Raw genomic sequence first — 15014 nt, 5'->3', positions numbered from 1 at the left:
AACATGGTAGACCGCAGGGCTGTGGACTGGGACTATAACAGGGTAGACCACAGGGCTATGGACTGGGACAATAACAGGGTAGACAACAGGGCTGTGGACTGGGACTATAACAGGGTAGATCACAGGGCTGTGAACTGGGACTATAACAGGGTAGACCACAGGGCTATGGACTGGGACTATAACGGGGTAGACCACAGGGCTGTGGACTGGGACTATAACAGGGTAGACCAGAGGGCTGTGGACTGGGACTATAACAGGGTAGACCACAGGGCTATGGACTGGGACTATAACAGGGTAGACCACAGGGCTGTGGACTGGGACTATAACAGGGTAGACCAGAGGGCTGTGGACTGGGACTATAACAGGGTAGACCACAGGGCTGTGGACAGGGACTATAACAGGGTAGACCAAAGGGATATGGACTGGGACTATAACAGGGTAGACCACAGGGCAGGGGACTGGGACTAAAACAGGATAGACCACAGGGCTATGGACTGGGACTATATCAGGGTAGACCACAGGGCTGTGGACTGGGACTAAAACAGGGTAGACCACAGGGCTGTAGACTGGGACTATAACAGGGTAGACCACAGGGCTGTGGACTGGGACTATAACAGGGTAGACCACAGGGCTGTGGACTGGGACTATAACAGGGTAGACCACAGGGCTGTGGACTGGGACTATAACAGGGTAGACAACAGGGCTATGGACTGGGACTATAACAGGGTAGACCACAGGGCTGTGGACTGGGACTATAACAGGGTAGACCACAGGGCTGCGGACTGGGACTATAACAGGGTAGACCACAGGGCTGTGGACTGGGACTATAACAGGGTAGACCACAGGGCAGGGGACAGGGACTAAAACAGGATAGACCACAGGGCTATGGACTGGGACTATATCAGGGTAGACCACAGGGCTGTGGACTGGGACTAAAACAGGGTAGACCACAGGGCTGTAGACTGGGACTATAACAGGGTAGACCACAGGGCTGTGGACTGGGACTATAACAGGGTAGACCACAGGGCTGTGGACTGGGACTATAACAGGGTAGACCACAGGGCTGTGGACTGGGACTATAACAGGGTAGACCACAGGGCTGTGGACTGGGACTATAACAGGGTAGACAACAGGGCTATGGACTGGGACTATAACAGGGTAGACCACAGGGCTAGTTAACCACACACTGACTGGGGAGTAGTTAACCACACTGACTGACTGGGGAGTAGTTAACCACACTGACTGGGGAGTAGTTAACCACACTGACTGGGGAGTAGTTAACCACACACTGACTGACTGGGGAGTAGTTAACCACACTGACTGGGGAGTAGTTAACCACACTGACTGACTGGGGAGTAGTTAACCACACTGACTGGGGAGTAGTTAACCACACTGACTGACTGGAGAGTAGTTAACCACACTGACTGACTGGGGAGCAGTTAACCACACCGACTGGGGAGTAGTTAACCACACTGACTGACTGGGGAGCAGTTAACCACACCGACTGGGGAGTAGTTAACCACACTGACTGACTGGGGAGTAGTTAACCACACTGACTGACTGGGGAGTAGTTAACCACACTGACTGGGGAGTAGTTAACCACACTGACTGGGGAGTAGTTAACCACACTGACTGACTGGGGAGTAGTTAACCACACACTGACTGACTGGGGAGTAGTTAACCACACTGACTGGGGAGTAGTTAACCACACTGACTGGGGAGTAGTTAACCACACTGACTGGGGAGTAGTTAACCACACTGACTGGGGAGTAGTTAACCACACTGACAGGGGAGTAGTTAACCACACTGACTGGCTGGGGAGTAGTTAACCACACTGACTGACTGGGGAGTAGTTAACCACACTGACTGGGGAGTAGTTAACCACACTGACTGACTGGGGAGTAGTTAACCTTACATAACCCTAACCTTAAACCTAACCACACTGCAAACCTTTTTCCTGACCATAACCTTAAATGAATATTAAAAGCTCATTCTACAGCCCATTTTGACTTTGTGGCTGTGCTATCTACAGGGAACTAGTCAGTCTGTGCTTAGCGTTGCTCTCTGATTGGGTCTGTAAATCCATCTGTCCAGGTCACTATAGGGAAGTGGACCCCAGCATAGAGACATCTCGTCCCGTCACTGGACCATCCATCAGAACCATTACAGGCCCTGTCTGAGATAGATAGATCTGTGTGTACTCAGCCCTGCCTGTTACAGACAGACAGACAGACAGACAGACAGACAGACAGACAGACAGACAGACAGACAGACAGACAGACAGACAGACAGACAGACAGACAGACAGACAGACAGACAGACAGACAGACAGACAGACAGACAGACAGACAGACAGACAGACAGACAGACAGACAGACAGACAGACAGACAGACAGACAGACAGACAGTGTGCCCTGTGTACTCACCCCTTCTGCCTTCTCCTCTGTGTTGGCCAGCATCTCCTGCAGGGCCCGTACTGAGAGGGACTGTTCCAGGACAAACGTACAGATGGACAGGTCTGGAGGGACATTCTGGAAGAGACGACAGCTAGGTTAGAAGGGAACTGTAGTCCTAGAGCAGGTCAGTCTGGGAGATGTAGTCCCTGAGAGGGACTGCTCCAGGACAAACGTACAGATGGACAGGTCTGAAGGGACATTCTGGAAGAGATGACAGCTAGGTTAGAAGGGAACTGTAGTCCTGGAGCAGGTCAGTCTGGGAGATGTAGTCCAGTCAAAGTATAAACAGCCAGGCTAGAAGGGAACTGTAGTCCTAGAGCAGGTCAGTCTGGGAGATGTAGTCCAGTCAAAGGATAAACAGCCAGGTTAGAAGGGAAATGAGCATCAGCAGTAATCTACAGTCATTTAGACTACGTATCTTGCTCGGGAAAGACCTGAGGCTGGGCTGACAAGGACAAGGACTTGCATAGCCATTAGCCCATACACTACTACTCCTGGTGCAATGCAGTCTGGTAGATGTAGTTCCTGTGTTCACCTTAGAGTTGGATGTTGACTCGAGGAAGCAGAGTCTGTTTCCGAAGCCCTCGGCTGCCAGACACAGCTTCTGTTGCTCCTTGTGGACTGTGGCAGAACACTGCAGGACAACCTCGTCATCCTGGGGACACAGAGACAGGAAGTAGCAGTTAGAACCAACACAGAAAACCCTGGTCACTCTGGGGTAGAGAGAGACACAGCAGAGAACCAACACAGAAAACCCTGGTTACTGTGGGGTAGAGAGAGAGACACAGCAGACAACTAACACAGAAAACCCTGGTCACTGTGGGGTAGAGAGAGAGAGACACAGCAGAGAACCAACACAGAAAAACCCTGGTCACTGTGGGGTAGAGAGAGACACAGCAGAGAACCAACGCAGAAAACCCTGGTTACTGTGGGGTAGAGAGAGAGACACAGCAGAGAACTAACACAGAAAACCCTGGTCACTGTGGGGTAGAGAGAGAGAGAGACACAGCAGAGAACCAACACAGAAAACCCTGGTCACTGTGGGGTAGAGAGAGAGAGAGAGAGAGACAACAGAGAACCAACACAGAAAACCCTGGTCACTGTGGGGTAGAGAGAGAGACACAGCAGAAAACTAACACAGAAAACCCTGGTCACTGTGGGGTAGAGAGAGAGAGACACAGCAGAGAACCAACACAGAAAACCCTGGTCACTGTGGGGTAGAGAGAGAGACACAGCAGAGAACCAACACAGAAAACCCTGGTTACTGTGGGGTAGAGAGAGAGACACAGCAGACAACTAACACAGAAAACCCTGATCACTGTGGGGTAGAGAGAGAGAGACCCAGCAGAGAACCAACACAGAAAAACCCTGGTCACTGTGGGGTAGAGAGAGACACAGCAGAGAACCAACGCAGAAAACCCTGGTTACTGTGAGGTAGAGAGAGAGACACAGCAGAGAACTAACACAGAAAACCCTGGTCACTGTGGGGTAGAGAGAGAGAGAGACACAGCAGAGAACCAACACAGAAAACCCTGGTCACTGTGGGGTAGAGAGAGAGAGACACAGCAGAGAACCAACACAGAAAACCCTGGTCACTGTGGGGTAGAGAGAGAGACACAGCAGAGAAACAACACAGAAAACCCTAGTCACTGTGGGGTAGAGAGAGACACAGCAGAGAACACATCGATAAGAACCAACACAGCCTTGTCATTGCCAACAATCAACAACCTGGGCAACAATCTAAAATGTGTGACCTCCAGAGTCAAGTCTGCTCCACGGTGGGCGCCTGCCAGCGCAGCCGTTTGTAATGACTAATGAGGGCCAAAGGGGCTCTTTTGAACGTTGTAACTGGCAACGGAACATTTTCAGTCAACACGCTGCACTCAGCAGCACCTAGAGGGGTCAGGCTTTAACCCAGCAAACAAGGGGGTCGTCCTAAGGACATAACACGTTATCCCACTGACGTGCAGAGAACATTCTACGAACGTTAAAACATAACGTCAAGAGGATGTTCAGTACAGGTCCCCGGGTTTTGGTCGCAGTATAACGTTACAATAAGGTAGTTTTGATGTCTATTAGGGAACGTTACAAAAAGGTTCCTATTTGGTTGTGATAGGATGTTATGAGTGGGACATTCAACGACAACAAGGGGACGTCGCATGAAGGTCAAGGGGACGTCGGATGAAGGTCAAGGGGACGTCGCATGAAGGTCAAGGGGACGTCGCATGAAGGTCAAGGGGACGTCACATGAAGGTCAAGGGGACGTCGCATGAAGGTCAAGGGGATGTCGCATGAAGGTCAAGGGGACGTCGCATGATGGTTTTGAGGTAAGTCAGACGCTGATCAGCTGAAATAGTGACCATACGCTTCCATTTAGAAAGAAAGTCGCACGCTCCCCAAATGTTTTCATGGCTAACCGACATTACGGCACTATTCCTTGAGTGGCGCAGTGGGTCCATTACACTGAGTGGGTCCATTACACTGTAGAAGGAGATGAGAGGGTCCATTACACTGTAGAAGGAGATGAGAGGGTGTATTACACTGTAGAAGGAGATGAGAGGGTCCATTACACTGTAGAAGGAGATGAGAGGGTCCATTACACTGTAGAAGGAGATGAGAGGGTGTATTACACTATAGAAGGAGATGAGAGGGTCCATTACACTGTAGAAGGAGATGAGAGGGTCCATTACACTGTAGAAGGAGATGAGAGGGTCCATTACACTGTAGAAGGAGATGAGAGGGTCCATTACACTGTAGAAGGAGATGAGAGGGTCCATTACACTGTAGAAGGAGATGAGAGGGTCCATTACACTGTAGAAGGAGATGAGAGGGTCCATTACACTATAGAAGGAGATGAGAGGGTCCATTACACTGTAGAAGGAGATGAGAGGGTCCATTACACTGTAGAAGGAGATGAGAGGGTCCATTACACTGTAGAAGGAGATGAGAGGGTGTATTACACTGTAGAAGGACATGAGAGGGTCCATTACACTGTAGAAGGAGATGAGAGGGTCCATTACACTGTAGGAAGGAATGACAATGGCTGGATCGTTCACAGAGACTAACTTTCCCTGTGTTTCTTAACACGCACGCACACGCACACACACACACACACACACACACACACACACACACACACACACACACACACACACACACACACACACACACACCAGGGATCCCTGACAGGAAACTGATAGGACATGGAGCTCTGCCAACTGAGGATGAGGCTAAATGCTGCTCGTCAATAACAGGCCATCTCTCAGTACCCCCCCCCCCCCCCGGCACTATAGAGCATTCCTTCCCCTGAATGGATTATGTTTCTGTTAGGGAGAAAATTATAGCGAACGGCTGAAGAACGGAGTGGGAATGTAGATACCAGGGTGATACAGACTGCATGATGAGCCCTGGACCATCAGAGATATATTACTGCTGAGTGGGTATATAGATACCAGGGTGAGCCCTGGACCATCAGAGATATATTACTGCTGAGTGGGTATATACATACCAGGGTGAGCCCTGGACCATCAGAGATATATTACTGCTGAGTGGGTATATAGATACCAGGGTGAGCCCTGGACCATCAGAGATATATTACTCCTGAGTGGGTTATATAGATACCAGGGTGAGACCTGGACCATCAGAGATATATTACTGCTGAGTGGGTATATAGATACCAGGGAGAGACACGGACCATCAGAGATGTATTACTGCAGAGTGGGTATATAGATACCAGGGTGAGCCCTGGACCATCAGAGATGTATTACTTCTGAGTGGGAATATAGATACCAGGGTGATACATGGACCATCAGAGATATATTACTGCTGAGTGGGTATATAGATCACAGGGTGAGCCCTGGACCATCAGAGATATATTACTGCTGAGTGGGTATATAGATACCAGGGTGAGCCCTGGACCATCATAGATATATTACTGCTGAGTGGGTATATAGATACCAGGGTGAGCCCTGGACCATCAGAGATATATTACTGCTGAGTGGGTATATAGATCCCAGGGTGAGCCCTGGACCATCAGAGATATATTACTGCTGAGTGGGTATATAGATACTAGGGTGATACATGGACCATCAGACATGTATTACTGCTGAGTCCTGTAGATCTCTAGACTCTTCAGAAGATCCCAACCTGATAAAAATAGACAAATACAGTACTGGATTTAGAGGGAAATGGTCAGAGACCTGGCAGTGTGGTGCCAGGACAACCTCTCTCCACAACGTCAGCAAAATAAATGTGCTGTCTCACGGACTACAGGGAACGAAAGGCCGAGCACGCACCCATTCACATCGACAGGGCTGTAGGGGAGCAGGTCGAGAGCTTCGAGTTCCTCGGTGTCCACCACAAAGAAATGATCATGGTTCACACACACCAACACATTTGTGAAGAGGGCACCGACACCTCTTCCACCCTCAGGAGACTGAAAAGATTTAGGCAGGTTCCCTCAGATCCTTTAAAAGTTCTACAGCTGCACCATCGAGAGCATCTTGACTGACTGCATCACCGGTGTCGTGACTTTAACTTTTCATTAATCTGATGACTGTTACGTATTTAATCAACTAACTATGTTACAACTGTTACCTGATTAATGCAGTTTGAGCCCCACCCTCTTCAGCATACTTAATGTGTCATCCAAGACCAGACGTAGACTGTGGACCAAAAGGCACTCACATTGGGTGTGACAATATTCATTGGGGTGAAAAAAGAGATTGCAGAAGTGACATTTTGATGATAAAATAGACAACATTCTTAACCAAGCACAGTAAATGTCACCTTAATCTAATCCCTACCCACATACCACTCTAATCTAATCTAATCCCTACCCACATACAACTCTAATCTAATCCCTACCCACATACCACTCTAATCTATCCCTACCCACATACCAGTCTTATCTAAATCCTACCCACATACCACTCTAATCTAAAACCTACCCACATACCACTATAATCTAATCCCTACCCACATACCACTCTAATCTAAACCCTACCCACATACCACTCTAATCTAATCCCTACCCACATACCAGGCTAATCTCTACCCACATACCACTATAATCTAATCCCTACCCACATACCACTCTAATCTAATCCCTACCCACATACCACTCTAATCTAATCCCTACCCACATACAACTCTAATCTAATCCCTACCCACATACCAGTCTAATCTAACCCCTACCCACAAACCAGTCTAATCTAATCCCTACCCACATACCACTCTAATCTAATCTAATCCCTACCCACATACCACTCTAATCTAATCTAATCCCTACCCACATACCACTCTAATCTAATCTAATCCCTACCCACATACCACTCTAATCTAATCCCTACCCACATACCACTCTAATCTAAATCCTACCCACATACCACTCTAACCTAATCCCTACCCACATACCACTCTAATCTAATCCTACCCACATACCACTCTAATCTAATCCTACCCACATACCAGTCTAATCTAATTCCTACCCACATACCAGTCTAATCTAATCCCTACCCACATACCAGTCTAATCTAATCCCTACCCACATACCAGTCTAATCTAATCCCTACCAACATACCAGTCTAATCTAATCCCTACCCACATACCAGTCTAATCTTAATCCTACCCACATACCACTCTAACCTAATCCCTACCCACATACCACTCTAATCTAAAGCCTACCCACATACCAGTCTGATCTAAAACCTACCCACATACCAGTCTAATGTAACCCTACCCACATACCAGTCTAATCTAATCCCTACCCACATACCAGTCTAATCTTATCCCTACCCACATACCAGTCTAATCTAACCCCTACCCACATACCACTCTAATCTAATCCATACCCACATACCACTATAATCTAATGCCTACCCACATACCACTCTAATCTAATCTATTCCCTACCCACATACCAATCTAATCTGATACCTACCCACATACCAGTCTAATCTAATCCCTACCCACATACCACTCTAATCTAAAAACCTACCCACATACCAATCTAATCTAATCCATACCCACATACCACTCTAATCTAATGCCTACCCACATACCACTCTAATCTAATCTAATCCCTACCCACATACCAATCTAATCTGATACCTACCCACATACCACTCTAATCTAAACCCTACCCACATACCAGTCTAATCTAATTCCTACCCACATACCAGTCTAATCTAATCCCTACCCACATACCACTCTAATCTAAAACCTACCCACATACCAGTCTAATCTAACCCCTACCCACATACCAGTCTAATCTAACCCCTACCCACATACCAGTCTAATCTAACCCCTACCCACATACCACTCTAATCTAACCCCTACCCACATACCACTCTAATCTAATCCCTACCCACATACCAGTCTAATCTTAATCCTACCCACATACCACTCTAACCTAATCCCTACCCACATACCACTCTAATCTAAAGCCTACCCACATACCAGTCTGATCTAAAACCTACCCACATACCAGTCTAATGTAACCCCTACCCACATACCAGTCTAATCTAATCCCTACCCATATACCAGTCTAATCTTATCCCTACCCACATACCAGTCTAATCTAACCCCTACCCACATACCAATCTAATCTGATACCTACCCACATACCAGTCTAATCTAATCCCTACCCACATACCACTCTAATCTAAAAACCTACCCACATACCACTCTAATCTAATCCCTACCCACATACCAGTCTAATCTAATCCCTACCCACATACCACTCTAATCTAAAAACCTATCCACATACCAATCTAATCTAATCCATACCCACATACCACTCTAATCTAATGCCTACCCACATACCACTCTAATCTAATCTAATCCCTACCCACCTACCAATCTAATCTGATACCTACCCACATACCACTCTAATCTAAACCCTACCCACATACCAGTCTAATCTAATTCCTACCCACATACCAGTCTAATCTAATCCCTACCCACATACCACTCTAATCTAAAACCTACCCACATACCAGTCTAATCTAATCCCTACCCACATACCAGTCTAATCTAACCCCTACCCACATACCACTCTAATCTAACCCCTACTCACATACCACTCTAATCTAATCCCTACCCACATACCAGTCTAATCTAATCCCTACCCACATACCACTCTAATCTAAAAACCTACCCACATACCACTCTAATCTAACCCCTACCCACATACCAGTCTAATCTAATCCCTACCCACATACCACTCTAATCTAAAAACCTACCCACATACCACTCTAATCTAATCTCTACCCACATACCACTCTAATCTAAAAACCTACCCACATACCACTCTAATTCCTACCCACATACCACTCTAATCTAAAAACCTACCCACATACCAGTCTAATCTAATCCCTACCCACATACCAGTCTAATCTAAATCCCTACCCACATACCACTCTAATCCCTACCCACATACCACTCTAATCTAAAAACCTACCCACATACCACTCTAATCTAATCCCTACCCACATACCACTCTAATCTAAGCCCTACCCACATACCAGTCTAATCTAATCCCTACCCACATACCACTCTAATCTAATCCCTACCCACATACCACTCTAATCTAAAACCCTACCCACATACCATTCTAATCTAATCCCTACCCACATACCAGTCTAATCTAAAAACCTATCCACATACCGCGTTGCATAACAGAGGTAGCGTCCCAAATTGCACCCTATTCCCAATGTAGTGCACTCATGGGGACACAGTTCTAACTCCCTCTTTCCGCTTCAGGATCCACAGCTGTTGCTGCCTGCTATCTGGAATATTTCAATATTTTGGGCTGAGTGAGACTCCGAGATCAGAGGGAAAGAAGGGATCTCTGAGATATACAGTCCTGTTCTTTGATGGGGAGGAGATGCATTCAACACAGTCAGGATACTTTGCATTATTGTAACGTCTCTCTACGAGAGACGGGTGTAGGTGTCAGGCGCAGGAGAGAAGATTATTCAACTCTTGTGATTGGAATTAAATCAACAACAAAAAAAACATACAGGCACCGGGACCTAAAAATACACTGTCCAAAAAATGACCAAAAGAACAAAATCCAAAAGGACATAACCTGAATGAAAAAATAACGTCACCCAACGTAAAAGAGGGAAACGAAAATAAACCCACACGACACAAAGCGGGTAGAGAGAAAATAATTACCCACACTAATCAACCCAAACAAGGAGCAGGTGCATAACCAAAACAGACAAGACTAAACGAAAAAGAAAAAAGGATCAGTGGCAGCTAGTAGACCGGTGACGATGACAGCCGAGCACCACCCGAACAGGGAGAGAAGCCACCTTCGGTGGAAGTCGTGACAATTATGGTGTGTCTTGGTAGATGTGATTTTTTTTTCTTTTTTTTTCTTTATTGTATCACAACAGGCCTCAATGTAAACCCATTTGAAACATGTCTGAAGATGACTAGACATGTAAACTGTATAGAAATGTAATCTGTGCGACATCTCTTTGACATAAACATCATGCAAAGCTTGTTCTTTCTTTCTTTCTTTCTTCTCCTGAATGGAAAACATGTTTATGATCGTCACGGCTGGGAGATATAGCCCATAAATCAACCCTGCTTCAGTATGCAAATCACTGCAGACATAAGACTTGCACACGACAGCCAACAACATGACGGGGATTTAATGTTACCAAAAGCACATTAACCAAAAGGAGGTAGGTTACACAAGGAAACTAAACTGCAAAAACGCAGAAATACATTGGGCTATTCTAGGTTTTAACTCATCTCTGTCTCTCTCTGTATCTCTCTGAATCTCTCTCTCTCCATATCTCTCTCTCTCTCTCTCTCTCTGTATCTCTCTCTCTCCCTCTGTATCTCTCTCTCTCTCTCTGTATCTCTCTCTCTCTGTATCTCTCTCTCTCACTCTTTCTGTATCTCTCTCTCTCTCTGTATCTCTCTCTCTCTCTGTATCTCTCTCTCTCTCTCTCCGTATCTATCTCTCTCTCTCTCCGTATCTCTCTCTCTCTGTATCTCTCTCTCTCTGTGTATCTCTCTCTCTCTCTGTATCTCTCTCTCTCCGTATCTCTCTCTCTCCGTATCTCTCTCTCTCCGTATCTCTCTCTCTCCGTATCTCTCTCTCTCTCGTACAGTCCACTCTGACTCCGGCACTGGCGCATATTGATGCAGTTTTTATTATAACTGTAAATGTCGTTGCGCTGTGGGATGGCAGCAGAAGCATGTTCTGTTGGGTAAATTGAAAAGCCAGTCACAACACACCCATACCAGACGTCTCTGTGTCTCTGTGAGTGTGATTCTCTGGGATGTGAGTAGAGACATTCAGACAAAATGTATATCTTAGTGTTGTGATGGGGAAGTCAGAAAATATATCTCCGCAATCTTTATGAAACTAAAAAATAACTGCTTGAATAGGATACTAATAACAATAATTTGGTAGGCGTGTATATTAGTTATATTTCACAGATGTGTAAGGGGGCGGCCAAAGGAGGAATTGGCATTGGGGGTGACCAGTGAAATATACCTGCTGGAGTGCGTGCTATACGGGGTGGGTGCTACTATGGTGACCAGTGAGCTGAGATAAGGCGGGGCTTTACCTAGCATAGACTTATAGATGATCTGGAGCCAGCGGGTTTGGCGACAAATATGAAGCGAGGGCCAGCCAACGAGAGCATACAGGTCGCAGTGGGTAGTATATGGGGTAGTATATGGTGGGTAGTATATGGGGCATTGGTGACAAAACGGATGACACTGTGATAGACTGCAGTAGAGTGTTGGAGGCTATTTTGTAAATAACATCGTCGAAGACAAGGATCGGTAGGATGGTCAGTTTTACGAGGGTATGTTTGGCAGCATGAGTGAAGGATGCTTTGTTGCGAAATAGGAAGCCAATTCTAGATTTAATTTTGGATTGGAGATGTTTAATGTGAGCCTGGAAGGAGAGTTTACAGTCTAACCAGACACCTAGGTATTTGTAGTTGTCCACATATTCTATTAATAACAGTATGTATTATATAAATAACAGTAGAAACAGTAGGTATTATATTAATAACAGTAGCTACAATAGAAAGTAATTTAATAACAGTAACTACTGTAGTTATTATATTAATTAATAACAGTAGCTACAGTAGGTATTATATTAATAACAGTAAGCACAATAGATAGTAATTTAATAACAGTAACTATTGTAGTTATTATATTAATAACAGTAGCTACAGTAGGTATTATATTAATAACAGTAGGTATTATATTAATAACAGTAGGTATTATATTAATAACAGTAGCTACAATAGAAAGTAATTTAATAACAGTAACTACTGTAGTTATTATATTGATAACAGTAGCTACAGTAGGTATTATATTAATAACAGTAGGTACAATAGATAGTAATTTAATATCAGTAACTAAAGTAGGTATTATATTAATAACAGTAACTACAGTAGGTATTATATTAATAACAGTAGGTATTATATTAATAACAGTAGGTACAATAGATAGTAATTTAATATCAGTAACTACAGTAGGTCAGTGACACGTAAACCAGGTGTGACAGAGAGACAATACTGAGTGACAATGATAATCCAATACTAATCCTATTTACAGTAAGATCCAGTAACCTTGTTGTGTGTGTGTGTGGTATTAATGGACAGTGGCCTAGAAGCTCATCACACAATAGTGTCTTCAGGCTACTCCATTAGACACAGCAGAGAGACTACCACCCTAGCAGAGAGACCACCACCCTGGCAGAGAGACCACCACCCTAACAGAGAGACTACCACCCTAACAGAGACCACCACCCTAACAGAGAGACTACCACCCTAACAGAGAGACTACCACCCTAAACCCTAGATTGGACCTGTAGGGATGGATCAGTAAACCCTAGATGGTTCCTGCAGGGATGGATAAGTAAACCCTAGATGGGACCTGCACGGATGGATCAGTAAACCCTAGATGGGACCTGCAGGGATGGATCAGTAAACCCTAGATGGGACCTGTAGGGATGGATCAGTAAACCCTAGATGGGACCTTCAGGGATGGATCAGTAAACCCTAGATGGGACCTGCAGGGTTGGATGCAGCTTAAATAAAGCTGGGGGAGCAGGGAATCAAATCCTGTCTGACCTGCCTTTTCTTTAATCACCATTTAGATGGGATGAGACAGTTTCACAAGCGCTGACACCAACACATCCAGAAAAACACATACAGTGTATAGACATGCACGTCACTCACAACCAGCCGTAGGCGTAGGCACACACACACACACACACACAGACACACAAACAAAGAGAGAGAGAGACAGAGACAGAGACAGAGCGAGAGAGCTAGAGAGAGAGAGAGAGAGAGAGACAGAGAGAGACAGAAAGAGGGAGAGAGAGAGAGAGCTAGAGAGAGAGAGACAAAGAGAGACAGAGAGAGAGAGAGAGAGAGAGAGAGCTAGAGAGAGAGAGGGCTAGAGAGAGCTAGAGAGAGAGAGAGAGAGAGAGAGAGAGCTAGGGAGAGAGAGAGAGAGCTAGAGAGAGCGAGAGAGAGAGAGAGACAGAGAGAGAGAGAGACAGAGAGAGCGATAAACACACAGGAGAGCAGTAAGCTTGTGACTGTATTCTAAACTCCTTAGCAGCTAAACATACGTACTGTACATCTCTGGATATTATACTGTTAATTATCAAGCTGTCAGTTCAGTTAGCATACAGCTACATCATACCATCTCTAATCCTGCTAGGAGACTTACTGCTAAAGTAGAGCATGTAGTTGAATAGGTTATTAGAGTGGATGAGCTATATTAACCATGATGCTATACTAGCACATAGCTAGCTCTAACAACCATGATGATATGCTAGCACATAGCTAGCTCTATCAACCATGATGCTAGTACATAGCTAGCTCTATTAACCATGATGCTATGCTAGTACATAGCTAGCTCTAACAACTATGATGCTAGTACATAGCTAGCTCTATTAACCATGATGCTATGCTAGTACATAGCTAGCTCTAACAACCATGATGCTAGTACATAGCTAGCTCTATCAACCATGATGCTAGTACATAGCTAGCTCTATTAACCATGATGCTATGCTAGTACATAGCTAGCTCTAACAACTATGATGCTAGTACATAGCTAGCTCTATTAACCATGATGCTATGCTAGTACATAGCTAGCTCTAACAACCATGATGCTAGTACATAGCTTGCTCTATTAACCATGATGCTATGCTTGTACATAGCTAGCTCTAACAACCATGATGCTAGTACATAGCTAGCTCTATTAACCATGAAGCTATGCTAGCACATAGCTAGCTCTAACAACCATGATGCTATGCTAGTACATAGCTAGCTCTAGCAACCATGATGCTATACTAGCACATAGCTAGCTCTATCAACCATGATACTAGCACATAGCTAGCTCTATCAACCATGATGCTATACTAGCACATAGCTAGCTCTATCAACCATGAAGCTAACCTAGCACATAGCTAGCTCTATCAACCATGATGCTATGCTAGTACATAGCTAGCTCTATAAACCATAATGCTATGCTAGCACATAGCTAGCTCTAACAACC

The 15014-nt window shown here is 45.3% G+C and overlaps 1 protein-coding gene across 1 annotated transcript in view; it reads right to left on the bottom strand.

The window, feature by feature from the left end:
- Window positions 1-15014, bottom strand: part of ryr2a (ryanodine receptor 2a (cardiac)) — an 812428-nt gene that overhangs the window by 727634 nt on the left and 69780 nt on the right. Inside the window, exons 2-3 of the mRNA XM_045687844.1 lie at window positions 2992-3111; window positions 2427-2531 (exon numbers count right to left, since the gene is read on the bottom strand). Of these exons, the coding sequence (XP_045543800.1) occupies window positions 2427-2531; window positions 2992-3111 (225 nt within the window). The remainder of the gene's footprint in view (window positions 1-2426; window positions 2532-2991; window positions 3112-15014) is intronic.

This window comes from Salmo salar, chromosome ssa01 (assembly GCF_905237065.1).
Source record: "Salmo salar chromosome ssa01, Ssal_v3.1, whole genome shotgun sequence".
Classification (NCBI taxonomy): domain Eukaryota; kingdom Metazoa; phylum Chordata; class Actinopteri; order Salmoniformes; family Salmonidae; genus Salmo; species Salmo salar.
Note: the sequence above shows the minus strand (reverse complement) of the source record. Positions and strands in the feature narration are given on the sequence as shown.